At 37.4% G+C, this 27,092-nt stretch overlaps 3 protein-coding genes across 3 annotated transcripts in view; 2 read left to right on the top strand and 1 right to left on the bottom strand.

Moving 5' to 3' along the window:
* The window catches only part of LOC107667264 (very low-density lipoprotein receptor-like), a 24,213-nt gene extending 16,152 nt beyond the window's left edge, over positions 1-8,061 (top strand). Inside the window, exons 8-20 of the mRNA XM_016458889.1 lie at positions 2,172-2,291; positions 2,423-2,548; positions 2,737-2,908; positions 2,961-3,170; positions 3,315-3,433; positions 4,280-4,419; positions 4,545-4,686; positions 4,859-5,008; positions 5,290-5,352; positions 5,818-5,859; positions 6,204-6,284; positions 6,726-6,895; positions 7,200-8,061. Of these exons, the coding sequence (XP_016314375.1) occupies positions 2,172-2,291; positions 2,423-2,548; positions 2,737-2,908; positions 2,961-3,170; positions 3,315-3,433; positions 4,280-4,419; positions 4,545-4,686; positions 4,859-5,008; positions 5,290-5,352; positions 5,818-5,859; positions 6,204-6,284; positions 6,726-6,895; positions 7,200-7,235 (1,571 nt within the window). The 3' untranslated portion in view covers positions 7,236-8,061. The remainder of the gene's footprint in view (positions 1-2,171; positions 2,292-2,422; positions 2,549-2,736; positions 2,909-2,960; positions 3,171-3,314; positions 3,434-4,279; positions 4,420-4,544; positions 4,687-4,858; positions 5,009-5,289; positions 5,353-5,817; positions 5,860-6,203; positions 6,285-6,725; positions 6,896-7,199) is intronic.
* A 1,969-nt stretch (positions 8,062-10,030) lies between these two features.
* Positions 10,031-12,607, top strand: LOC107667263 (potassium voltage-gated channel subfamily V member 2-like). The gene is made up of 2 exons (XM_016458888.1): positions 10,031-11,597; positions 12,098-12,607. The coding sequence occupies exons 1-2, from the start codon at positions 10,284-10,286 to the stop codon at positions 12,338-12,340; spliced, it is 1,557 nt and encodes a 518-aa protein (XP_016314374.1). The 5' UTR covers positions 10,031-10,283; the 3' UTR covers positions 12,341-12,607.
* Positions 12,608-13,710: 1,103 nt separating this feature from the next.
* On the bottom strand, positions 13,711-24,301 carry LOC107667241 (pumilio homolog 3-like). Its single transcript, XM_016458863.1, has 17 exons — positions 24,227-24,301; positions 23,905-23,974; positions 23,521-23,670; positions 23,274-23,412; positions 22,020-22,095; positions 21,835-21,928; positions 21,692-21,758; positions 21,340-21,514; positions 21,125-21,228; positions 20,415-20,436; positions 19,833-19,841; positions 18,880-18,960; positions 18,611-18,753; positions 18,252-18,474; positions 15,231-15,318; positions 14,925-15,015; positions 13,711-14,183 (listed from the first exon to the last, which is right to left on the bottom strand). Exons 1-17 carry the CDS (start codon positions 24,266-24,268, stop codon positions 14,057-14,059), a joined length of 1,701 nt encoding a protein of 566 aa, XP_016314349.1. The 5' UTR covers positions 24,269-24,301; the 3' UTR covers positions 13,711-14,056.
* Between the last annotated feature and the right edge of the window lie 2,791 nt (positions 24,302-27,092).

Below are 27,092 nucleotides of genomic sequence, written 5' to 3'. Positions count from 1 at the left end.
CCCCCCCCCCCCCCCCCACATTTGGTCGTTATGGGATACCATGCCAAAATGACACAAAAATACACAGTTTGTGGACAGAGGACAGGAATTGTACCTGTTTTTTGCCATATTGAACAAGCACAACTAGTTGTAATCTTCGACTAGTTGATATTAGTCTCGCGTAGCCAGACCTTCAGACTGACTGCAGAATGTCTGGGAACCACCCAAGAGGCCATATGACTGACAGGTAAAGCAACCAATCACGTTTCGTTTTGTGCCGTGTCATGTTTAGGGGTGTGGAAATGTCCCCATTATAACAGACCGGTGTGTAAAACTCTTGGATGTATATTAAAGAGTCTATGCCGTGAACTTTTGAATGGTCAAGGACCGCCCAAGAGGCCATATGACTCATGTTTTGTTTTGTGCCACATCATGTTTAGGGGTAATGGAAATGTCCCCAGAATAACAGACCGGTGTGTAAAACTCTTGGAAGTATTTTAAAGTATTTATAAAGTATTTTACATATTTCACATACTTTTGAAAATCCAGCATTTAGTTGATCCTGATAAGAGCTCATTGTCACAGTTGTAAACACTTTTGTTTGGCATCAAGTCATCTTTGTTTCCAGGCAGATCGTTAAACAACGCGACACACATTCAACCAATCCAGTGATGACTTCGAAACTCCTGAAGTGTTTCCAATTTTGTTTGCCATATGCATCAGACGTTCAGCCAGCAGTCCGTGGCCATGACGTCTGAGGCTAAAACCAAGTTGTCATGGGCTCAAAAAAAAAAAATCAGTCACCCAAGCCATAAAACACAATGAGTATTGTGGCATATTTGTCCAGCATGGAGTCAATAGGCAAGGCAAGTTTATTTATATAGCACATTTCATACACAATGGTAATTCAAAGTGCTATACATAAAAGAAAAGAAAATAATAATAAAAAAAAATAATCACAACAATAAAACAAGGAATTTAAAAACTTTAAAAATTATTTAAAAATTGATTTAAGAGGTTTAAAATGAATTTAAAACAGTTAAGAAATGATTATAAGCCCAAGCCCAAGAAAAATGATTATAAATCAAATATAGTGCAATCAGTTCGGACATTGCACAGTGCTCATTCAATAAATGCACAGCTAAACAGATGAGTTTTGAGTCTGCATTTAAATGTGACTAATGTTTTAGCACATCTGATCTCATCTGGGAGCTGGTTCCAACTGCGGGCGGCATAATAACTAAAAGCGGACTCCCCTTGTTTTGTGTGAACCCTTGGTATTTCTAACTGACTCGATCCTAATGATCTGTGAGTGGTCTGTTAGGTTTGTATTCAGTGAACATATCTGCTATGTATTTAGGTCCTAGGGCATTGAGTGATTTATAAACGAGTAAAAGTACTTTAAAATCAATCCTAAATATAACTGGAAGCCAGTGTAAGGACCTGAGGACTGGTGTGATATGCTCAGATTTTCTGGTTCTTGTCAGAATCCTGGCAGCAGCGTTCTGGATGAGCTGCAGCTGTCTAATGGTCATCTTATGAAGGCCGGTGAGAAGACCATTACAATAGTTCACCCTGCTGGTGATAAAGGCATGAACAAGTTTCTCCAAGTCTTGACTGGAAACAAAACATCTAATTCTTGCAATGTTTTTTAGATGATAGTATGCTGATTTAGTTACTGCTTTGACATGACTACTGAAACTAAGGTCTGTCTCCAGAATCACACCAAGATTCCTGACTTGATTTTTAGTTGTTAGACCCCTAGGTCTGAGTCAAGGTATGCATTCACCTTGAGAACTTCATCTTTGTTTCCAAATGCAATGACAAGTACTGACCAAATGACACTTGCTTGCATTGATAGACATCTTTAAATAGAGCAGCTACACCTCCACCTCTCCTAACAGTCTTGCAGACACTCATGAAAGTAAAGTCAGGAGGGGCTGTTTCATTGAGGACCATTGGACTGCAGCTGTCTTCTAGCCATGTTTCGTTTCCAATACTAAGTAGCACGCTCCATGTTTTCAAACGTGATCCAAGGACATCGAGTATCACCCTGCGGGGCATTGATCATATGGAGCCCCTCTGAATTATTGATCCGTGTAAATCTGAGCATATCATATCCGTGCATCTCCTGTGAATATGCCACATTGAAATTCCAAGTGTGTAACGCAGCCATCCACCATTTGTTTTAGATATGAACGAATGCCTGCTCAATAATGGAGGCTGCTCGCACATCTGCCGCGACCTGACGATTGGCTACAAGTGTGACTGCACGCCAGGACTCCAGCTCATCGATCGCAAGACCTGCGGTGGTATGAATAGCCACATGTGCTGTTCAAATGTAGTCATAAAAATGACTAGTATTGATTATCTTGGGTCCTGAAAATGGATCTTTGTTGAATGTTCTTCAACAGGAACTAAGACTATGATTGTTTCTCCACAGATGTCAATGAGTGCCTCAACCCTGGTATATGCAGTCAAATATGTATAAATCTTAAAGGAGGATACAAATGTGAGTGTCACGATGGCTACCAGATGGACCCCACGACTGGAGTGTGCAAGGCTGTAGGTAAGCTAGTCAAGGTGAAATTCCCTTGGAATTCAACCCTGTTTTAGCTTGGCTGATTTTCTACAAATGGTGATTTGGATTGGTTTCCCATCTAAACAAGTAAGAAAACCATTGAAAATTTTATGCACGCCTGTGGTAACAGTACTTTGATCTCTGGCATTTATGGTACCCTCTTTTTGCATTTCTAGGTAAAGAGCCCTGTCTTATTTTTACCAATCGAAGAGACATCCGTAAACTAGGACTGGAGCGGCGTGAATATACTCAGATTGTGGAGCAGCTGCGGAACACAGTAGCTGTAGATGCTGACTTTGTTCAGCAGACAATATTCTGGGCTGACCTGGGGCAGAAGGCGATTTTTAGGTAAGCGTTGGGTCTCTGTTGACTTGGCCTGAAGGCAGCAACTTTAAACTAGAGCAACATTATATGAGAACTACTGCAGGACTAGGAATTTGTGCATAAATGTTAGCAAGATTGCAGTGGACTGGATTTACAAAAACATCTACTGGTCAGACCTGGGCAGTAAGAGTATAACAGTGGCCAACTTCAATGGGACCAAGAGGAAGGTACTCTTTAACAGCGGCCTGAAGGAACCAGCCTCTATTGCTGTAGATCCTCTATCAGGGTAATTTGATTATCAAAGCGTTTCCACTGCTTTCTAAAAGTTTCCTAATTTTCAGATGTGCTCAGTTAAAACTTTTTGAAAGTGGTCCTCTGGTTTGAGGTAATATAAAGTTCAGATAATTGCATCCTTGTCCTTCAATTACAGGTTCCTGTATTGGTCAGACTGGGGCGAGCCAGCTAAGATTGAGAAGTCTGGTATGAATGGGATTAACAGACAGGTCCTGGTAGAGACAGACATTCAGTGGCCCAATGGAATCACTCTTGGTGCGTAATGTTTAGCATGATGTTTCAGTTACTTTAATTTACTTGAACCAGTAAGGCAGGAGTAGCCAACCCTGCTCCTGGAGGGGCTACCTTTCTGCAGATTTCGGTTCCAGTGAACAGACCTACCGGTTATTTAATCATCCTGAACACTTTGGTTCAAGTGTATTTGATTAGGGTTGGAGCTAAACTCTGCTGAATGGTAAACCTCCAAGAGTAGGGTTGGCTACGCCTGCAATAAGGGTATCCTCCTGCTATTCCACAAGTTAGTGGCATTTGCGAAGTCAATTGCTATTGTTCATACTTTGGGTTAGGGCAGGATGTGTCAAACTCTGCTCCTGAAGGTCCACAATCCTGGAGAGTTTAGTTCCAATCCTGCTTCAACACACCTGTTTGTAGTTCAAGCAGTTTTGAAACTGAACTCTGCAGGACTCTGGCCCTTTCAGGAGTGGAGTTAAACATCTATGGGTTTGGAGTTTGTGGAAGCATGGTTTGGACATTTGGACAATTTCTGCTTGGTAGATGATACGACAGGTGAAAAATTGAAAGAATATGCTAGAGGAGAGGGGTCAAATTCACTTTCTAGAGGGCCACAGTCCTGCAGATGTTTAGATGTGACCCTGCAACAACATACCTGCCTTTTACCTGGCAGAATTAGTATTTAAGTAATTCTGGAGGCTTTGCTTAGCTGGTTTGGGTGTTTTTAATTAGGGTTAACGCTAAACTCTAAAGGACGGTGGTCCTCCAGGAAAATTAAGGGGTGGGATCTGTTGACTTTGGCATTGTGTGACCAACTAGCAACCAGCCAGAATCATGAATTATACCCTGACCATTACTCTTGTCTTGTAGATCTGATCAAGGGCCGACTCTACTGGGTGGATTCAAAGCTGCACATGCTTTGTAGTGTAGACTTGAATGGAGACAACCGCCGGAAGGTGCTGCAGTCACCAGACTACCTGGCCCACCCTTTTGCCCTTACTGTTTTTGAGGTACACCAACTAGATCAATTGCATATGCCAACTACAGTGGATCCATAGTAGTATCAAATTATGCTATACGGTAGCATTTGGTGATCTGTTTTAACAAAGTTTGTTTTCTCTGTACCCCATTTCAGGATCGAGTGTTCTGGACCGATGGTGAGAATGAGGCAATCTACAGTGCAAACAAGTTTACAGGATCTGATGTAACTCTGCTGGCCAGCAACCTCAATGAACCCCAAGACATCATTGTGTACCATGAGCTAATTCAGCTGTCTGGTGTGTCCTGAATTTATCTTGAACAGTAGCAACAACATGTTTTGCTGATTCTGTGACTCAAAAGCCTATGTAGAAGGAACCGAAACCTTAAAAACTTAAGAGCTCTGATTTGATCTTGAAGAGTCTAGTGAGATGTTGGCAGTAACCAGATACTGTTGTTTTCTTAAACCAGGGACCAACTGGTGTAACGAGAAGTTGGAGAATGGAGGCTGTTCCTTCATGTGCCTACCAGCTCCACAAGTTAACAAACATTCCCCTAAATTCACCTGCATGTGTCCTCAAGGCCAAACACTCGCCTCGGATGGCCTGCGCTGCAGACCAGGCACGTAACCATCACTTTGTAACAAAATTATATATTGCTGATCAAGCTTCCATTTGCATTGTTAATTTTGTGTGTGTGTGTGTGTGTGTGTGTGTGTGTGTGTGCGTGTGTGTGTGTGTGTGTGTGTGGACCATTCATTTGTTTTCATTCATGATCCATCATTTTTGGATGTCTTTGGCCAGTGTTCTGACTGCTGCGCTAAAAACAAGTTGCACAAATTACCTTAAATCTAAGAATTAGCCATTTTATTGCTATGGCTCTGTATTGCTCTCTTATCACAGAGGCACCTACTGCCACCCCCCGAGATGTAGGGAGGGTGACCCCTCACCCCAGTCACCCTAAAGGTAAAGCAGTTATTAGGACATTAACTGCATGTGTATGGAGATCAATGCCTTTGATTTGCTTACCACCATAATAACAGATGGCTTCACAGTTGAATCTGTAGAAGTGGAACGTTAACATTTCCTTCAAGCTTGCATTGACGTAGGCTGATGGGTGTGATTACTGACCTGTTAATAAAATTAGTACGATGTGGTTTTGGGAACTTTAACTAATCCCTGCTAATATGAGCCCATATTGTGGGATATTTAAGTATTTGTGAAATTTCTTGAATTTCTACTGGTTGCAACTAAGATCTGCTGCTTCATTTCTGCTTAAACTTTAGGTAACTTTTAGGAAAATATTATTGACTGTCACTTGGATTATTTGTAGCATGCATTTTAAAGAAAATGACAATAGAACATGTTAATGTGGAAAATGGAAAAGGAGCCTCCAGTGTTTATACTCATAAACATAATTTTGTTTTAAAGCATCTGCAATACCGAAGGTTGCCTCTGAACCAGTTTGGGCTGGTAAGGCTAGTTGCCTCCCATATACTTCAATCTAAATCTGGAATTAAAACCATAACTGTAGTCTTTAACACTGCATTTAGAATAGAAAAACCTTCCCATTCTAAATAACATGACTGGAAATAGTGGCTGTGAAAGTGTTTGTCTATTTATTTAAGAAGTTCCATTTCATCCTTTTGCTGTTGCTTGTCTGCTTACACCCTCATATCCAAACTTCATTTACACCATTACTCAAATATTATCTCGCTTGGCTGACTCTTGATGTAGTTTGTTTTGGTCTTTTACATTAGATTTTTTTCCAATGTTTTTCTTTTTCTTTCTTTCTTTCTTTCTTTCTTTCTTATTAGAAGGAAACAAAAGCACCTCCATACATGAAGTAAATTCATCAGCCAAAGGATCTGCTGCTGCCTGGGCTATTCTACCTGTGTGTAAGTACATTGTCTCTACTCCTGTAATGTTTAATAAACATTTTCATTATTTATGATCTATACAAATGTTTAATTCAAATAGCTACAATTTAAGAGCTTTTTTGAAGCTTTTATTCCTTTTTTTTATTATTTGATTCAAGTCATCTATAGGATTAATCTTTAGCAGATTGACTTGTACTACACCTGTTTTTGTCCAATGAAATGCTAGGTAGAATGAAAGTATCCCCCTTGACAAGTTTCTTGGCCGTGATGTAATAACAGCCATTTAGCTATTAAAAACATTAAAGCAGGAAGTTTGGGCATGTCACACAGGAAAGAAAAATGCATTTGTCAGGACATTTTTGGAGTCACTTTTACTTTTACATATTTGCTGGAACATTTTCACTGTCCCTACAGTCAAGTTGTTATAGAGTTATTCAGTTCATTGTTCTTTGCCTACAGTGTTATTGGCCATGGCTGCTGCGGGTGGTTACTTAATGTGGCGCAACTGGCAGATCAAAAATAAGAAGAGCATGAACTTCGATAATCCAGTATATCTGAAGACCACAGAGGAAGACCTCAATATCGATATCAGCAGACACAGCGCTTCTGTAGGCCACACGTACCCTGCTGTGAGTAGTGCATATTCAGCATAGTCATTATGTGGTTTCAGATTAATGAAACTATAGATTTGTCATCTTGTCTACATTAGAAATATGGATTTTTTTTTTTTTTTTTAAAGGAAGAATTTCTTTTGAGCTATTCTCTCTGCTGTTCTGTAATGCCGAAAGTAAAGAGTGGCAATTAGTTCTGGGATGATTTGTTTTTTTATATTTTATGCCAGACAACAGTTTCAGTTTGCTAAATGCTTAGTTTTTCTAACGGGCTGTAATGCATCTGGACTTTCAGTCCCCTAATTTTCTTGTCTTTCTGCAGATTTCAATGGTAAACACAGAAGATGACTTGTCATAACCCAAGCTCCCACAATGCTCCAGTTTATTTACTAGCCACTTGGCACCAATGGCAACTGGTGCCGTTTCAGCGGTTTTCACAACCAGCTGCCTTCTGAAGTGCATTTCCAAGTTTGTTTTTTTTTCTCTCCAATAAGAGGATGTCATATGTGGTACGAGAAAGTATGTGCACCCTGCTCACGCTGAGTGCGCTCCAAAAGCATCAAGGAATTCTGAGGGTCTGGGTTTTTACCTTCACGTACACCATAACGGCCCCAAAATGATTCAACAGCCTTAATTCCTATTTACAAGGATGACGGCATAGCTGGAGACCCAGAATGCAGATTAGATGGCCAGTAGTGTGTGTGGACACCTGAAATATTTAAATGAAAAAGCATATTTTAGATGACCATATCTTTAAAGTGTAAGTTTCTTTCTTTCTCTTTTCCTAATGGACATTGTTTCCCAGAGATGCATGCATTATTATGAAGCTTTGTGTGTCTTTCTGGGTTTGAAAAAGTGCTGTTAGCACATTTGTAAAACATTGTATATATCCCTCTCTGGAAAACATAATCAGGATTCCTCAAGCACTTTGATCAAATGTTCCTCTGTAAATAAGATTGTATACATTTGACTGAGACAATTTTGCTATGGTTGGGCACTGTACCAGGGTAGAGGAAAATGTATTTAAAAATTAAGTTTGTTAAAACTATTTTGTATGTTTGTGTGCTGTTCCTGTGACCTTTTTATAGCAGTGTGCAGGGGAACAAAATGCTCTGTATTGTTAAAAGGAAACATTTGCAAACGTAAAATAAAATTAAAGTTTAAAATAAGTTTCTTCTTTGGTTTAAATGAAAATTAACCTTATGCTTGAATATTTAATTGCATATATTCCATCGTTTTTATAGGCTCCCTTGAGACTAGGTTAGGGTAACGGTAGGATTTGAGCCAGACTCAAATTCTGGTCTCATGCACTTAAAGCTACACTGAATTCAGAATGATAGCATTTATATGCACTCATGTAATTACCATCAATTTCTGAATTAGTGGTAAACTCTAGACTTCCTTAAGTGTGGTTAACTAAGGGCTACAATGATGTCAACCCAAAATGGCCACCCTCAACCTCTGAATCAGCCAACTGTGAGCCTGCTCGCATGACGTCAGCAGCACAACACAGATCATTTAATTAAGACACTGAAATATAATATTTAAATGTACTTAAAGTCCGTAACGTTTTTTAGTTAAAAATGATCAAAATCAATTTTTGGGCAAGTACATAACCAGCCAGAGTTCAAAACTTTAAACTCAAAGTATAACAATCATTTGCATGGTTCGATGTGATACGAGTTAAGTGATCATTAGATTTAATCCCCATTGGCAGTGTAATGTAATGCTTTTTTTCCTCAGTTGGTCAGAACAAAAGTGGCAGACTTATTGTTCAGATGACATTTTCCGGTGAAAATTCTTATTTGGGTCATACTTCCCAAGACGTAGAATCTGTGATTTCAAAGTACAGTGAATATCCACACCGGTGCGGTGACTAACAGCCACACATCAACTCAAAACATCAGATTCATCCATGCGGAGGAGCCATGCACAACCCATGTAAAGATGAGAATTCCACAAATAACTGCAATTGCAGGTTTCAAACAGAGATGGTGACAAAGAGACAAAACTTACGGACTGCAGCTTTAAAAAATGCTCTGCATTGTGCAAAATTATAACAAATTAGTACTGATGCTTTAAAATCCTTTTCTATTGGTATGTCTCCTCATTGATCAATAATGTGAACAGGAATTCCATCAACAGCTCCAAGAACTCCAGGAAAGCCCACAATCCTCATAAAAGTGGCTTGTTTTTGCAGCATGGTTTGATGGTCAGTTGGAAAGTCAATGAACTGCCATATAGTAGTGGCCAAAAGTGATGTCTGGCCTAGGAAATTTGACATCTTCACCTTTAATTCAAAAAATGTGTTAAACATTTTGTAAGCATACTGCATAGTTAAACTTAAATTAGGGATGCACGATATATCGGCCACCTTATCGGTATCGGCCAAAATTTTCATATCGGTGCATCCCTAACTTAAATTCAATTGTTTTATTTGTGATAACGCAATGAAACATATCAAATTGTGCGGTCATAATATCTGGCCATGCTGTCATACAAAGAAATTATGAACAGGCAAAAACGAGAAGACCAATGAAATATTAATAACTGTAGTCAATGCCAGTTTTGCCAATTTACACTAGATTTAGTGACATCCTCACCCCTTTTGATACTTTTTTCAAAAGCCTAGCAGCAAATCAATTTCTTGGACAAACCTTATCTAGATTCCGAGACTCTCCCAATGATCTATATTTATTTATATAGATCAGTGAACTCGAATTATGACGTCATCTAGCAACATTTAGTGACCCATTTTAGCTACTTTCAATTAAAAGCATTTGGCTACGCTGGTCAGTGTTTTTTCCTTGTATTTTGATGGTTTAAGGGAAATGTAGCGTCATAAAAATTACTTTTGGCCATTGTTGTGTTTGGTGGGGTTAGTACCACAACAGTGCTCTTTAAGATCTTACTATCCTATGCTGCATTTTTTCCAGTTTTCCAGCAAAAAAAAAAAAAGTAATTATCATTTATGCAGTTAGAGCATTGATTTGTAGTAAATTTCTTACTTTCAGAAAGTAAATTCCTGTAAATAAATCTCTTTCCTACAAAAGATACAAAAATAATTGACATCTTGACGATCAAGTTTGTATCGTTTTATCAACTCCATATCATCATATAACTCCAATACATCATATCTTTGTTGGAAAGTGTGTGCAATATCCTCATATTCTATTGGAGATTGGTGAATGTATGGCGATGAAATACATCATGGTTGGTGGAGAGAGTCTGGAAGAGGATCATAGCATTTAAACCTTTAAGCACTCAGATCCTCTCTGTCAGCAACATTAGTCGGTGGTGCTTCCTGCAGTTGCTCAGGGGTCTGACTCAGAGGTATTAGAGCCATCTAATGCCTCTACACCCCCAGTAACCTGTGCATCTGCCAGGCTGAGAGGACATTGGCACCATGATCAAGCTTAAACGCAGGAGGCAAAGCCTTTTTCCCAATTATAAACTTGGGGTCTCAGTCCCTGCTCCCAAGGATCCAGAGGATTCTGAGCTTCCTTTTGGTCAAAACAACTGGGTAAAACCATGGAATTCGATGCAGGAATTAAGTAAGGATATAGATGACATCTATGCAGAGTATGAAGACGATGAAGAAGAGAGGTTGATGTCGACCCCCAGTAAACTGTCCTCTGCGACTAAGAACTACATGCTGAACATCAACGTAGGAGGCAAGGTCTACCAGATCTCTTACAGGGTAGCAGCAAAATATCCCAAGACAAGAATTGGCCGACTTGCAACGTATACGGACCACAACAGGAAACTCGATCTCTGTGATGATTACACCGTCCAGAACAATGAGTTTTTCTTTGACAGGGATCCAGACATCTTCCACAACATCTTTAACTTCTATAGGACTGGAGTTTTCTGGATCAAAGATGAATTGTGCCCACGCAATTTTTTGGAGGAGATCAACTACTGGGGTGTTCGTATCAAGAACACCCATCGCTGCTGCCGCATTTCGTTCGAGGAACAGCAAGATGAACTCAATGAACAGCTGAAGGTACAACGGGAACTCGAGGCAGAGGTGGAAACTGAGGAGCATGAGGACTTGTTTCAGGATATGGCTTTCGGTCATACACGTTTCCTCATTTGGAACATGATGGAGAAGCCCTTCTCATCGGTCACAGCCAAGCTCATGGCAGTGGCATCCAGTTTCTTCGTTCTGGTATCACTCGTGGCTATGACTCTCAATACGGTAGAGGAAATGCGATATACGACGACCACCGGCCAGCTGAGTAGGAAGACCTCCTGTGAGTATGTTGAGACTTTCTGCATTGCATTTTTTACCATGGAATATCTGCTCCGGCTTGTGTCCACACCCGATCTCAAACGCTTTGGAAGGAGCATGCTGAATGCTGTGGACCTGATTGCAATCCTTCCATTATATCTTCAAATGATCTTAGAGTGTTTTGAGAATGAAGACTATGGGAAACATGGTAGCGATATTGAGACTGTAGGACGGGTTGGTAAATTGGGGCAAGTTCTCCGCATCATGCGTCTCATGAGGATATTTCGTATCCTAAAACTAGCACGTCACTCAACTGGTCTTCGAGCTTTTGGCTTCACACTCCGGCAATGCTACCAACAAGTGGGCTGTCTTTTCCTCTTCATAGCAATGGGAATTTTCACATTCTCTGCCATGGTCTATACCGTAGAGCATGATATGCCTCAAACAAACTTCACCAGTATTCCACATGCATGGTGGTGGGCAGCTGTAAGTACACGTTTTTTCAAGTTTATTTCTGGCATAAGTGGTACTTTGGTGGTACTTCAGCATCGTGATGGTATCAGGAGATAATGCAATGATACTTTAGTATACACCATGGTACTAAATGATTATCCATATACTATGGGATATACATGGTACTCCAAAATACTTCTATGATTATGATGGTATATCTAAGGTACATGTCCAAAAATCATTGTAACATCATGATAGTTTCTTCTTTCTGTAAAGTACTGACAGAACCAGAGTACCTGGTGTCTGTCTGCTATAATGCTATTAAATGCTTCCTCACAACTGTGATAAGTCCAAGTGAAGTACTGCATCTGTCGTCAATGTGTAATCCCATAATGCGCTTCTTTAGAATGATGTTGTTTATTTTTGGCATATGAGAATTAGTGACTGATTTTTTATTAAATCTTAAAAGATTGTGCGTCATTAGTCCATTTTACTGGCACACTCAAGTATTTCTCATGCATTTTTTTCCACAGGTGAGCATCTCCACTGTGGGCTATGGCGACATGTTTCCAGAGACTCCTCTGGGCAGGATTTTTGCATTTGCGTGCATTTCGTTTGGAATTATTCTCAACGGCATGCCAATCTCCATCCTGTTCAATAAATTCTCAGACTACTATTCAAAGCTGAAAGCCTATGAATACACCTCCTCTTTAAAGAATCGTGGCAAAGTGAGGTTTGTGAAAAGGGCTGCGAAGAAAGTTTCAGAATGTTTTTAGGTTGCCATGTGCTGACCTACACTTTCCATCCACGGACTGATTTTTAATCCATGGACTTGGTGGTCTTCTTTTCCAAATCAACCAGACCAATTAAGTTACTGTCTTCAAACAAATTAGCCACTGCTTGCTTTTGTGCTGCTGGATACATGCATATTGGGAAACTTTTGTACTATAAACAAAAGTCATTTCTTTTAAAACGAACCAACGTTCGTTTTTAGGCTGCTCTTACAAGGATGCCGTTAATAAATACTTGCCTTGGCACAACTATTTAATGTCTAAGATCAGTTGTTTCATATTATTACTTTATGGCACAGTAAAAATCAAGTTTTTTTTAAAACAATGTCATTAAAAATAACCATTGCTACCACTATGGGCAATGTTAAAACAAAAGGAAGTAATCCAGGGTAGACAAACACTGCTTCAAATAATCAGTTGAAGGTTTTAATATCTGGCTGAACACAAGCTCAGCTTCAATACTTTTTTTATATATCTATGTATAATTTTGTATAGGCATTTGTGTAAGTTTCAATCGAGAAAAGCCGATTTATGATTTACATCAACTGGCTTCCTCTGGAAGCACTCTGAGCAGGACGGATTGCAAACAGATTTCCTATAAGGTTAACTCCTGTACTGGCAGGGCTATTTGGCAACAACTTACAGTGCTTTAAAAAAATCAGAACTGACATCCTCACTACAATAGCTCGGTGTGCTGTGTGACAATTACAAAAACTTGATGATTTAATAAAGGGTGGCCATTGTGACGTCCATAAGAATGTAGACAACTAGAATGTAATTAAATCTGAAAAGCATGCTCATGCAGGCATTGATAATCCTTGAAAGATTAATCCTTGGGGATCACTGAAGTCCCAAGGACAGATGGAAGTAGAGCAGGGCTACAAAATTAATTTTCAAGCATGCATACATGCCTCCATATTCAAAACTACCATTTTTATATTTTATCTCTACTATATTTTTTATTTTTGGGTGAAACCCAAAATAAAATGTTCTTTATTTTGAAAAGAAAGATTGTACTATTTCTACTAGAGGTCGACCGATAGTGGATTTTGCCGATACCGATAGCTAGGTTGGACCACACTGGCCGATACCGATTAATTAACCGATAGTTTTAAAATTGATACTGAACAAAAACTAAAATAGTGCTTTATTAACAAAAACAGTACTGAACCATACTAGTAGTAGTAGTAATAATAATAATAATAGTAATAGTAAATGTTGAAATTAACACACTCTAACAAGGAACAATACTTACACAGCTTTCACTAATCTTAATGCTACAAATGGACTCATTTTAAAGTGTTACCATTTCATTTCAACTGTCATGCTTAAAGATGCACATCTTTAAATATATACACAAAGGCTATAGCATTAACATTTCCTCCTAAGTTTCTCGTAATAGAAGTGAAAATCAGAATTGGCATTTTTTTAATCCGCATATATTAAATGTTGTGCAAGAAATATTATCATAGCATCTCTGTCCACATTATAGCATCATTTGCTTAATTTTCATGAAAATGTTTCCATTGATTTTTGGGGTGAAATATAACCTGTATAGACATGTTCTTGATTGGTTTCATGAGATTAAAAAGAAAAATAATAATAAAATAAACAATTTTTGTGTGTTTTGTATTTACATACATCAACATATAAATTCACAATTAAAAATGAAAAAACTAACAAAACAACTGATTTGGCAGATCAGGCCAGTTTTTCAAGCAGAACCTCAACTCCTTTCGAGTTCTGGATCTTCTGTAGTTCAGGAAAGATGGATTTCAGCATAACTTCCACTTCTTCAGCAACACTTTCATCTGCACTCTGGAGAAGGCTGTGGAAACACAATGAAAACCCAAAAAAGCAGCTGAAACCTCAATCAAATACAATTAACCATTTCACAGATCCACTCATACGTTAAACGTGTCTCTGCATACAGCAGGGGGTTCATTTATTTCCTATTTGATTGGTGGGAAAATGACATCAGAATAAACAAACAGTCTAGGCTAAAAATATAAAGAAACATCTCTCACTGCTTAAAGTCTTAGGGAGATTATAAGAGGTCACGCACAAAGACTGAGGCTGAGATGGGGAGTGGAAAGAACCCATAATCCTTTGCGGCATGTAACTCAAGGGTTTGCCTATTTCAATGGCAGCTGGGAGCCACAGTTTAGCCCTTTATTAGCATACAGACAACAGCATAGAATAATGAAGCAGGACTGTGGCAGATGTGCTTAACCTAAAGCTCACTGTAGGGAATTCCTCCAGCTAATAATCATGGTTTAAAAGACAGTGTGATGGAAAAGCAGCAAATTTGCTGCGATAGAGAGCTTGGGATGTCATAGTATAAGCACTTTTGGAGGCTTTGTAAAGGAGGGGCTTTAAACATGAATGATTGTACAGGGATGTTCTTCTGTGTGTATTCAGTATTTAACCAGTGCTCACAGACCAATGGCTGCTGTGCTATTTTACGCCCACCAATTCAAAAGCAAGTTTTCTATCTTACCAGAGTGCATAAAAGGGAGTGTATTTTGTTATTTTTAGATCCGTTCATTTGTGGAGGTCATAAACTTACCAACAAAGAACAATGGCACCACGGTTGACTGAAGCCCACGTCTTGAGGTTCTCCAACCCCACCTTCTCCAGAAGAATCCTGGAAAAACGCTCTGGGGAATAAAATAAGTCAGAACAGGCCAGTAAAACATTTGTTCGCATTGGAAAACTGCTAAATTGGTTTTTATTAGCAAGTTTACATAAAGAAAATGACTTCTAAGAATGGAAAAGGAAATCCAAAAGTATTCTCAAAATTCCCATCAAGCTTTTAAACTCAAAGCTGTGATCCATGACGCGAGTGTGTCAGGGTTTGAGATTTTGTACTTGCCTTCTCTCTCTGCCTCCTTCATCTTAGCATCCTGCTCAATCAACCATTTCAACACCAGATGACCAGCGGGGTGTTCTGCCATATGAAGCTACAGGAAACACAATTATCAAACCATTACCATAAAAAAAAGAAATAAATAAAACCTGAAACCCTGTAATGCTCCAAACATTTCTACTAAAAAATTTAAAAAAAAAAGACTTCAGAATAAAGACCCATTACTTAATGCATTAACTAACATTAACTAATAAGCAATACCTCTGCTTCAGTATTTATTAATCTTTGCTATTGTTAGTTAATAGAAATACAACTGTTTATTGTTAGTTCACATTAGCTCAAGACCATTCAATAATATGAACAGATAGTTTAGTTTGAAGCAAAAAAAAAATCCTGAGCCAGAATTTTCCGGGGGTTGGGGGGTTGCGGGGGCGGACACATACACAGAGTTATTTGGCAAAAAAAAAAAAGAACATTATTTGAAAATGATTTTCCTTGAAACTAACTAGTAACATATATGCTCTTGCCATTAGCCCTTGACAGGCTCAGACTACAGATTATGGTGGGATATTTGAAACAGCAATACCAGGAAAGGTTACTCACTATAATGCAAACACATGTAACATTTAGGATGCTTTGATATCAAGTTTTGCTGGTTAGTTTTGTCCTTGACAGGGTACAAGATGACCTACAATCTAAAACATGAAATTTCTGAAATTGTTTTGTTCAAAAGAAATAATAGTAAATTAAATACTAGGAAATGAATATAAAAAAGGAAATATACAAAGACAGTTTACTACAGAAAACTACACTACATTTCAGTTCAATTAACAACAACAAAATAAATAAAACATGAAATGTCTGAAATTGTTTTGTTCAAAAGAAATAATAGTAAATTAAATACTAGGAAATGAATATAAAAAAGGAAATATACAAAGACAGTTTACTACAGAAAACTACACTACATTTCAGTTCAATTAACAACAACAAAATAAAATGCTCCAAGAACTGGTAACTTAAACAGGGTTTTTGTACAGATACTGCAAAATGAAATTCCAGGACTTTCAAGGATTTTTCAAGCACTACTCTTTTGGTTTTCAAGGACTAAAATCAGATCTCACTTATCAAAAAATATTGTTATTGTCTTTCAAATTCTAATATATAAACTAATAAAACAAATGGTACAAATAAAGTGCTGCACATGCAAAGAATGCAATGACTGTGGCAACTTTAACATTTGAAAGGATGCTATGGCAAAGTTATCGCTTTCCTTATTCAACTTGATTTTTTTTTTTCACGAGTATATGATTGACCTGAAGAATGAAAGCTATGCTATATCATACACTTGGAAAATTATGAGCTATATCACCGCTCAGACACTAGGAGTGTGACAATAAACTTATCTCATGAGATGAGACAAAATGCATATACTTGGTTCAATAGAACGAGACAATGTTTTAATACTTTAAGAAATATTTGAATGACAAAATATTTGTCTTTTAATTACAAAAAGTAGAACAATGCAGTTATATTTTGAAATGTTTTAACAAATCTAGGGCTTAACTAACAATTATTGCTAATCAAGTAATCTACTGATTATTTTGACAAGTATGTTTTAGTAATACAAATAGAACTAAGTGAAAAACAGGCTTTAATATGACTATATTTATATATAAACTAACGATGAGTCAATAATAATTGGCTCAAATAAAGTATCAAAACCAAGTACATGGTTTTATTGAACAACTGTTAAATACATAATGTAATATTATAACAAATACCTGCAGAGGGCGCCAATAGCCTGGTGATGTTTCATGTGATTCAACGACGTTTAAATTATTTGACCATATGCAAAGTGAGAAACTTTTATTTTGAAATTGCGATCTACAATAAATCGCATATTTAGAAATATGTTGATGTATTCTGTGTTGGCATAGGTTTAAAAATGACTTAAGTTACAAATTAAGTGAGATAACGCAGTTTTCCCAGATGAATGTTAAGCAACCCAAACTCACTGCATATGCAGAGGAAGAGTTTAGCCCCTTTCACACATACAGTCTTCACTGGTAAATTGCCGTTAAGAGATCATGTGTGAACAGGACCTTTACAAAACTACAGGTAAATTTGTTCTGCTAATCATATCGTTCTTATGGAGATGACGTGATTACTCTGAGCTGTTTACAAAGCTCCGTTAATTATATAGAAAATAGCTTTTCTATATAAATATGGCTCTAGATGGAAATCTTTGACCATTGCGCCTCGCAGCTTTTTCAGAATGTGCCGCGCTCATCAGCTGCGACTCTGCAGTTGGACATCTCACAGAAGGATTTATTTCAAACACTCGACTGACGTTATGAAGTGAGTTTGGAGTAAAAACATGTTATTAAATGTGGTATTTTCACGTGCTCTCAGATGGAGCAGCATTTACATGTACGCAATTAATCGCGTTCGATTAATCGTGCAGCCCTAACAGGACCTTTTCAAAACTACATGTAAATTTGTTCTGCCAATCCTTATGGAGATGACGTGATTACTCGGAGCTGTTTACAAAGCTCCGTTAATTATATATAAAATAGCTTTTCTATATAAATATGGCTCTAGATGGAAATCTTTGACCATTGCACCTCGCAGCTTTTTCAGAATGTGTCGCACTCATCAGCTCTGCAGTTGGCTACTATTATGCGCGCCTCATGTTAATAGGACCAAAAACGTCTGATTGGCTAGTAATGTTAGTTTGGTTGAGAGTGAAAGCTGTGTTCCTCTCATACATTGGTAGGCAAACTCATTAACTCAAACGTTGATTTCAACAAGTTTTTTTTTTTTTTTTAAATGTAGGAGGACTAGGCTATCTTATTTTCCCGCAGTTAAACGGAACACGCCGGAGATCCGGCACGGTGCCGGAGAACTTTAAGCCCTGGATAATGTTATTTAAAAATAAACTTGAATAAATGAATGAATGGCGATTCAATTGCCAAGGTGTCCGTAGAAGGTTGTCAGCATTATGGCAGAAACTCGTAGATTCATTACCTCGCCATCTTCTCCTCCCGGTATGAGGGGTTCGGCTGCCTGAGCCGCCACAGCCTCCATGGCAGGTCTGAGATCTCCGATGGCGGTGCCCAGGAGGTCCCTCACAGCCACGCTACACGCTTTATCCATGACCATAGACTGAGCGTTCTTACACAAGTACTTCAGCAGAGGAGGAGACACGGCCTCCAGCAGCTCCGTCCTCCTGATCGCGACATCCTTCTTACTATAAGAGGAAAAACATATGCTTCAGCACCATCCTTTATTTTCCATCTGACACTGTTTTAGGGCTGTGGTTGGCACTTATGAGCCAAATGCAGTACATGTCAATAGAAGACAGGACATTTTCTCATGTGACATACCTGTGTGCATTGCCGTCACCTTTCTCAAGCACTTGAATGATCTCAGCTAAGAGATGGGCTGGGTTTCTTGGGCTCAGCAGGTAAAGCAGCACCTTTTTACCATATTTATTGCTGATTATTTCAGATAGGGAACGAACCATTTCCTGAGAGTAAAATAAACATTATATTAGAAATCTTAAATTATTCAAATATTAGAAATTATAAGACAGATAAACCATCAACTATTAAATAAATAATATCTAACTTGAAAGAAACTAAAGAGCACTTACTGAGATGATAATTTGTTTAACCAACTTGGTGTCATCGATGCAATCAAATGCAGCCAACAGTACAAGATGAGCAAATTCACCCTGAAAATACATAAATGAATCTTTTTTTACTCATGTAATACATGTGATGGACTAAAATTAATCCATTAACTGGGTGAATCTCACGAAAACGGTCAATGAGATTGAGATAGATATATATATATATCTATATATAGTTTGTTTTTTTACCCTTCTTTTTTAAATTTTGGGATAAAATATACACTTCCATTCAAAAGTTTGGGATCAGTAAGACTTGTAATGTTTTTTAAAGAAGTCTCTTATGCTCATCAAGGCCGCTTTTAATTGATCAAAACTACAGAAAAAAAAAACAGTAATACTGCGAAATGTTATTACAATATAAAATAATGGTTTCTGTTTTAATATACTTTAAAACATAATTTATTCCTGTGATGCAAAAGTGAATTTCCATCAGCCATTACTATATATATATATATTATTATTATTTTATTTTTTTTTTTGGTGAACTGCAATACTTTTTTCAGAATTCTTTGATGAATAAAAAGAACAGCATTTATTCAAAATAGTAATCTTTTCTAACAATAGAAGTTTCCAGCACTGATAATAAATCAGCATATTAGAGTGATTTCTGAAGGATCATGTGACACTGAAGACTGGAGTAATGATGCTAAAAATTCAGCTTTGATCACAGGAATAAATTAATTTTTTTTTAATATATTAAAATCGAAAAACATTATTTTATATCATAATAATATTTCACAATATTACATTTATTTCTGTATTTCTGATCAAATAAACACAGCCTTTCTCTGAGCATAAGAAATTTTTTTAGAAAACAAAAATCTTACGGATCCCAAACGTTTGAATGGCAGTGCAATCCAGACTTCTGTGATATTCACCCATTCATACTGTATAGATAAGGAAGGGCAGCTTACCATTGCAAACTTTGCATAGTTTACGCAAGCGCCGGAAGTGATCTCTCGCGCGTATACGTCACTCATTGTTTAGACAGTGCACAAACATTGTAGGTACGACAAAATGGTACTTACTTACACTTATCCGGATTGTTCAAACATTTTTGGGTGAACTATCCCTTTAATACACCCAAAGATTACGTATTAAGAGAAAACTGAATCACATGCCAGTACTGATGGACGGTATTAAGCCCCGTTCACACCAAGAACGATAACTATAAAGATTACTATAAAGATAACGATATTAGCGTACACACCAGCGAACGATATCATCTGTTTATTCTAAGTGCACGCTCGTCTGCCGCTTTAAATTTTTTAGCTCGTTACAGCAGGATGGATTCTCATTGGCTGTCAATTTATCATCGTTCATCAGCTGGAGAAAAATCGTTTTGAAAGTGATTTCAACGATATCGTTTCTCTTTGTCTTTATCGTTATAGTTGTGGTGTGGACTTTGCTATTCTTTAATATTGAGAACGATTTTTAGAACTATATCTTTATCGTTATCTTTATAGTTATCGTCCTTGGTGTGAACGGGCCTTTACTCTTGTAGCATTTATGCATATTCTGAATTTTATTTTTATATTTAGTTTTCTTTTACATGTTAGCAATTTTACTATGTGCTTTTGACATTTTTATTTTTAATGTTTGTATTTGGCCCTAATTTATTACAGTTTTAGTAATTTAATACTTCAAATAACCCTATTTTATATTCAGTTATTTGCTCTCACAACATTTCTCATTTTCATTGACGTTTTTCCATCTAATAATTACATTTCATTTCAGCTTCACTTCAATGAATGAAAAATGATTTCGTTTTTAACTCAGGTGTTACATAATGAAACTTTTTTGCAGTGATTTGAGAATTGTCATTTCTCTGTTAGAATCATCACAATCATATTTGCTTCGAGTTCATTAAATAAATAAAATAAATAATAAAATAATTAATAATTCATTAAATAAATAAAATAATATTTAAAAAAATAATACTGTCTTAAAAGATTTGTATTTAATTCATTAAATTAACCAACTGATAAATAAATAGGCATTTTATAATACATAAACCACATTTTTTAGAAGGATTTCTAGCAAAAATAACTTGGGTAGCGATGTATTCAGTCACAGTGATCTAATATCTTGACCCAAACAAAAAACTCACCATGTATACATAAATATAGCAATTAAAAATAAACCGCAGACAATTAAAAAAAAAAAAATGCAAAACTGATTTCAGTAGACAGCCCTAAAAACTCACTTCTGTGCCATTGGTGTGAGGATCTGCTTAATTTCATCCATGATGCTCTCGAATTTCTCTGGATTTGCTTTCAAGACCTTGTTTAACGTTGGACAAACTGAGGACTGCAAAAAAGAACATGTTATCACCATCGTTGCGGACAACTAACACACTGATCTTTCTATGTACTTCAGAAACAAAGCTTCCAAGAACCCAGCAGCTCAGAGCTCGAGTACCTTGCAGACTTGGAATGTGTTTCCGTAGAGCTCCTCGGTGAGCATGAGTCTCTGGGACAGGACGGCCTTGTTGTTGTAAGCGTACTCGACTACTGAAGACGCCTCGGAGTGCCTGAGCATCTGCCTGACGTTCCCCTTAAAAGCCGACATCACTGCCCCCACCTGCTGTTTACTCCTACAGGACAAATCCGTATTATTTAACATTTCCTCTTTGAGTGGATCATAAAATCATGGATCGTTCTCATTCTGAATCAAGTCAAACAATGTAAACACTTTTAGGAGAGAATGTTATTTAGTCCATGTTTTTCAGAATAACTGCATTATAATTTACTGAGAAACTGACGTGACTTACCCATACATTAGAAACTTTTTCACAATGTTTCTTGCATATTTCGATTTACTCAACTCCACAAGGTGCTCTAGAAAGTGAAAAGGATTAGGAGAGACAATCACTTCACATAAATTCAGTTTCATTGCACTGATGAGAAGACCAACCTTTGAGTTCATCGAAGACCTCCTGTCTCTGCTCATCACTGCCAAACTGAATAAAGCACTGAAGCACTCGGGTGGAATCATGAGCAAAGGCAATCTAGCAAAGAAAAGGCAAGCGTTTTACAATAAAACATTGATATATCATTTCAAACAGTGAATGCTCAGCTTAATAAAGAGGTTTTACTTACTGTTTTAATATTTCCCTTCACAAGTCTCTGTAGTTCTTTCATCAGTCTGGTCCTTTTTTGCTTGTCACAGTCCTTCCTGTATTTCCACAAAACACATAGATGTGAGTGTTTCTTCAACCTTGGAACTTTTATGTCTCAGGTTTCTGTCCTATGATATTTATTTTAAAGGGGTCATATGATTATCCACTGATTTCTAGACGTGTCCTCTTTTGGAAGGCCAAACTAAGTAGTTTCACTTTCACAACGAAACACAGCGTCACACACCGCGGGCTTGAGTGAGCGGAGGTCGGCGGGCTTGCGGCAACCACATGTGGCGACCCCGGGCTGGCGGCATTATGCAAATCTTCCCACATAGTGACGTAGACATGTGGGGGCGTGTTAGAACGAGGCGTTTTAGGTAGGTGTGGTTGACTCTTAACTTTTATAAAGAATATCTCTTTGGATTTGCGACTTTAGTCTTTGCAACTTTACAGATCTTCTTTATGCACCAAGAGCTTGTAACACTCCAAAGAGAAAGGAAAAATTTAAATAGCATCATATGACCCCTTTAAAATGACTTTGTTCATTTGTTAGGAATGATCTTTGCTTTGATACTTATTGATATTAAAACTAAATGTTTTAAACTAAAATTGATGTATTTATTTATCTAGTTTTTGTTTGTTTTAAGAAAATCACATTAAAAGTTTCTTGAACTTCTTTTGTATGTCACTTTTGTTAAAATACTATTAAATAAACAACTATATAAGTTATGCAAAGTGCCATACACATAAACCATTTAAGAATTAACTGTCAAAATGATTTACAAAACAATTGCTGTCTAAACAAATCAATTTTATGACAAAGTCAGACAAATAACAACTTTGTACATAACAATCTGACCATAACAAGCAACAGGGTCAGTGAAGAAATTACTAGTTAAGAAAACAGAAAATATAAATAACATTTGCGAACCATTTTTATTCTGCATTCTTTCTAATCAAGCTGTATTTCTTTATCAAATTATGCAAGATGTGTGAAAATATTATTTATTGTGTGCATTTAGGATGCATAAAATCATTACTTCCCACCACAGAAAGAAGTATAATTTGAAATGTGATGGAAATGACATTTGTTGATGATGGTGATGATGAGTCTGAGATGTTTTATTAGAGATTATTATTATTTGACAGCGTCAAAAGGGCTTAAAAGACCTATAACAAAAGAAACACCTATAGACAACATTCTCCCATGCAATAAATAATTGTAAACACTTACCGCCTTACAATTTCCCACACTTGCTTTGCTCTGCTTACAATCTGGTAACTCTCGTTTTTCTCATTCTGCTGGCGATTCTGCTTCAACTCTTTCTTTTTTTGTTTGAATTCATCCCATTTAGGTTTCTTCCCTTCAGAGCCTGTCAAAGAAAAAGTTATCGATTAATAAACCCCTGAAAAACCACAAAACTCCACGATACATAATACAAAACTACTCCAAAATAAGGCAATTCAGGAGATATTTGCACCTTCATCTTTTTTGCTTCCCGGGTGTTTTCTCTTCTTTGTGAACTTTCCATCTGCTGCTTTTCTGTTGAATTTCTGCGGCCCTCCATCTCCACCTGATTTTTTACAACTCTTGCTTTTGCCTGTGTTGTGAGGTTTGAATGGTGGTTTTCCTAATAAAGGTAAACAGATATTAATGCTTTGTAAGCATATGTCAGTAAGCAGAGATTTTGTCAATACAGCCCTGCTGGATTGTGGGTTGTTTACAATCACACTGCAAACTTGAAAACGAAGTCAGGTTAGAGATCTTACTGCATAATATATATATATATATATATATAGAGAGAGAGAGAGAGAGAGAGAGATAGATAGATAGATAGATAGATAAAAAACAAATAGAAAGATACCTTTGAATGATGGTTTCTTCCCGTCTCTAGGCGTGAATGACTTTTTCCTTGGTTTGGCCTCCATTCTGGACTGCAAGTGGTTAATTAACTTTGTTGTATTATTGATTTAACAAATGTACATTGCAATTCTAGAAGCTGAACAATTAAACGCATTCTTTCATTATAGAACCATGGCGAGAGGCTTATAGATCATCTTAAAACTACTGGCAGGCATGTAGTCCAATAAATGTTACACATATACACTATTGAAACATGTCTTGTCCAAAAAGAGAGGTAATTTCGGTGTTCTTCGACAAAACGATGAAACTCGTTCACACTTACCCATGTGTACAGACTTGACGGCTTCTGAAGTCCACGCAAGCATCGTAAGGAACCGTGAGAGCCCGTTTGCGACAGTCTGTCGTAGCTGAACGCAAATGTAGCTTAAAAGTCACTTGCGTGTATTTTTTAAACATCTTTTAGTAATTTATTTTAAAATACTATTTAATTTAATTGAACATTTCAGTTGCTATAAAAGAGGTTAAGGTGTTTTTGTTAAGGTGAAATGTTAAAAAAGCGAGAGGATGTCGGATTCGCGAATGAATCACTCCTTTGAGTCGGTTCTTTTGAATGAACACGCCAAACGGGTGATGATCCAGTATGAATCATTTACACAGACTGAAGTTTCTTACTCTACTGACAAAGGTGTAGTCTATATTAAGCAGTGTTGGGGGTAACGCATTACAAGTAACGCGAGTTACGTAATCAGATTACTTTTTTCAAGTAACTAGTAAAGTAACGCATTACTTTTTAATTTACAAGAGAATATCTGAGTTACTTTTTCAAATAAGTAACGCAAGTTACTTTTTTTTTTCCAATTTATTGATTGACAGCTCTCCTGTCCCCATGTTGAGAGAAATCAGAAGATGCTACTGTAGTTCTAAAATAAATATGAATATGCATTAATTCATCTCACAAACAAAAAACACAGATTCAGTATTCCTCAAAATGAATAAAAAAATTATGCAACTCAGAATATGCAATAATTAAATGTTAAACAACACAAATATCCTTTATGTATTTAATCCCATTCTATTAACCAATGTCTTTGCTTCTGACCTTCGATGATCCAGTTCAACCGTACTAATAAGCAAAAATTACTCTAGACAAACATTTGTGTGTTTTTTTTATTGCTGAAGTGTGTTGAAATTTCTTCTTCTGCATTCTACTGTACAGACGTAAATTTACTTTCCCTTCAGCCTGAGGCTTATTCATTTCACTTTTGGTGTGAAAAGGCTTTTATATTTGCCAAAAATATAACATTTTTTATTTTAAAAACAAACAAGCAAGCCCTGTCCAGATTTAAAAAGTAACGCAAAAGTAACGCAACACATTACTTTCCATAAAAAGTAACCAAGTAACGTAATTAGTTACTTTTTTATGGAGTAACGCAATATTGTAATGCATTACTTTTAAAAGTAACTTTCCCCAACACTGATATTAAGTGTAGCTTTGTTTAATTAATTTTTGGATATGAGTAAAAATTGTAAGGTATAGACTATAGATCTTTCAAAATAAACATCATCTTTACAAAAAGCTTTACAAAAACTACTCACACACAATTATTAAGCAAGCTTAATACAATATAAGCAAAGCTAGTCATAATATGTGGCAAAGAATGAGGGATGAACATTTGAAATTAATTTATATACAATACAATTATATAAAAAACATTATATATAGGATACGTTAACAAAGAGCGTAAAATAGACATGAAGTAAGAACAAAATGGCAAAAATAAATAAATCAGCCAAAAACTGTGCACACCCAACACATGAAATACATAGCCTAAACAGCAAAACGTAATTTGTCTCTCACTGTGTTAAGAATCATATTGTTGTACATGCATTATTAAATCATAAACCAACTAATGCCATCCTGTGTGAAGAGAGGACACACTCTCAGTCACACAGTCCTGAACCTATAATCTTCACAGTAGCAAATCTCTCTCTGGAGTAAGCGCTCCATCACCTGGTGAAGAACATCCCTGTGAAGACCACCTCCTCGGGTTTGGGCTTTCATAGACCTAAAGGAACAAGAGAGCCATCTTCATGTTGAGTTGTACATTTCCAACCTATTCAGAGAGTTTAAATTATTTTGATCATTAATATTATCATTCTGACATGAGTTAGCAAATGTACAGATGTTCACTGATGCTCTTCTATTTATAGCCTAGAATTTTTATAAATTCATTCCATTTCATGAACATAATAGTGTCAGGGAGTATCTGTCATCTGTCACCAGCTCTGGACTCCTTATCCCAGAATCCTCCTTGGCTCACACCAGTTCACATTCACAATCACCAATCTCACCAGATCTCACTCACCTGGATTCTGATCACCTGCACCTGCCGCCACCAATCAAGCCACCTTCAAAAGCACGCTCCTTTCAGTCACTCACCATCCGATCTATGGTTCACTACAGCAAACTAACCAGATGCCATTTGGTTATTTACCTGGGGCAAGTTCAAGCCCAAACTGGTGTGCACCGTTTTGCTACAGTTTCCAGTTTGAGTGACGTGTTTCCTGGAAACGGTGTGCAACGGGGTTTGAGATGCGTTTTCTCTCGTTTGGTGTGTGTGTCAAACATGGCAGCCCAATCAGCAGCAACATGTATGTAAACTACGTGGTATTAAAGAGACAGCTTGCACAATGTAATTAACAATATGGGGATCCAATTCGTAATGCCACGAGGAGATCCCAGCTGGTCATTTGCACAATACCTGAACTTTGCATTATGGATTTCAGGATCCACATATGAAGTTGGCAAAGTGGAGGCTGCGCCAGCTCCTGAGTTCAACCCCAACTACCCCTGTATCCTCCAAAGCTCCACCCTCATCCTCAGCCCAGGAACGCCGGCAGTTCCCGAGTCAAACTCACCTGGATTCTGATCACCTGCACCTGCCGCCACCAATCAAGCCACCTTCAAAAGCACGCTCCTTTCAGTCACTCACCGTCCGATCTACGGTTCACTACAGCAAACTAACCAGACGCCATTTGGTTATTTACCTGGTGGCTCTACTTACCTCTAGTGTCTCCTACGTTCCAGCGATCCTGTCCCTTGTTGATCCCGTTCATTCCCCGGACTCCTGCAACTGAGCAGACTCCAAGGACCCAGAGTTAAGAACCCTCAAACTCTCTCTTGTTCTC

Source organism: Sinocyclocheilus anshuiensis, unplaced genomic scaffold (assembly GCF_001515605.1).
Source record: "Sinocyclocheilus anshuiensis isolate Anshui unplaced genomic scaffold, SAMN03320099.WGS_v1.1 scaffold952, whole genome shotgun sequence".
In the NCBI taxonomy this organism is placed as follows: Eukaryota; Metazoa; Chordata; class Actinopteri; order Cypriniformes; family Cyprinidae; genus Sinocyclocheilus; species Sinocyclocheilus anshuiensis.
The sequence above is the reverse complement of the archived record's forward strand: the minus strand, read 5'-3'. Positions and strand labels throughout refer to the sequence as shown.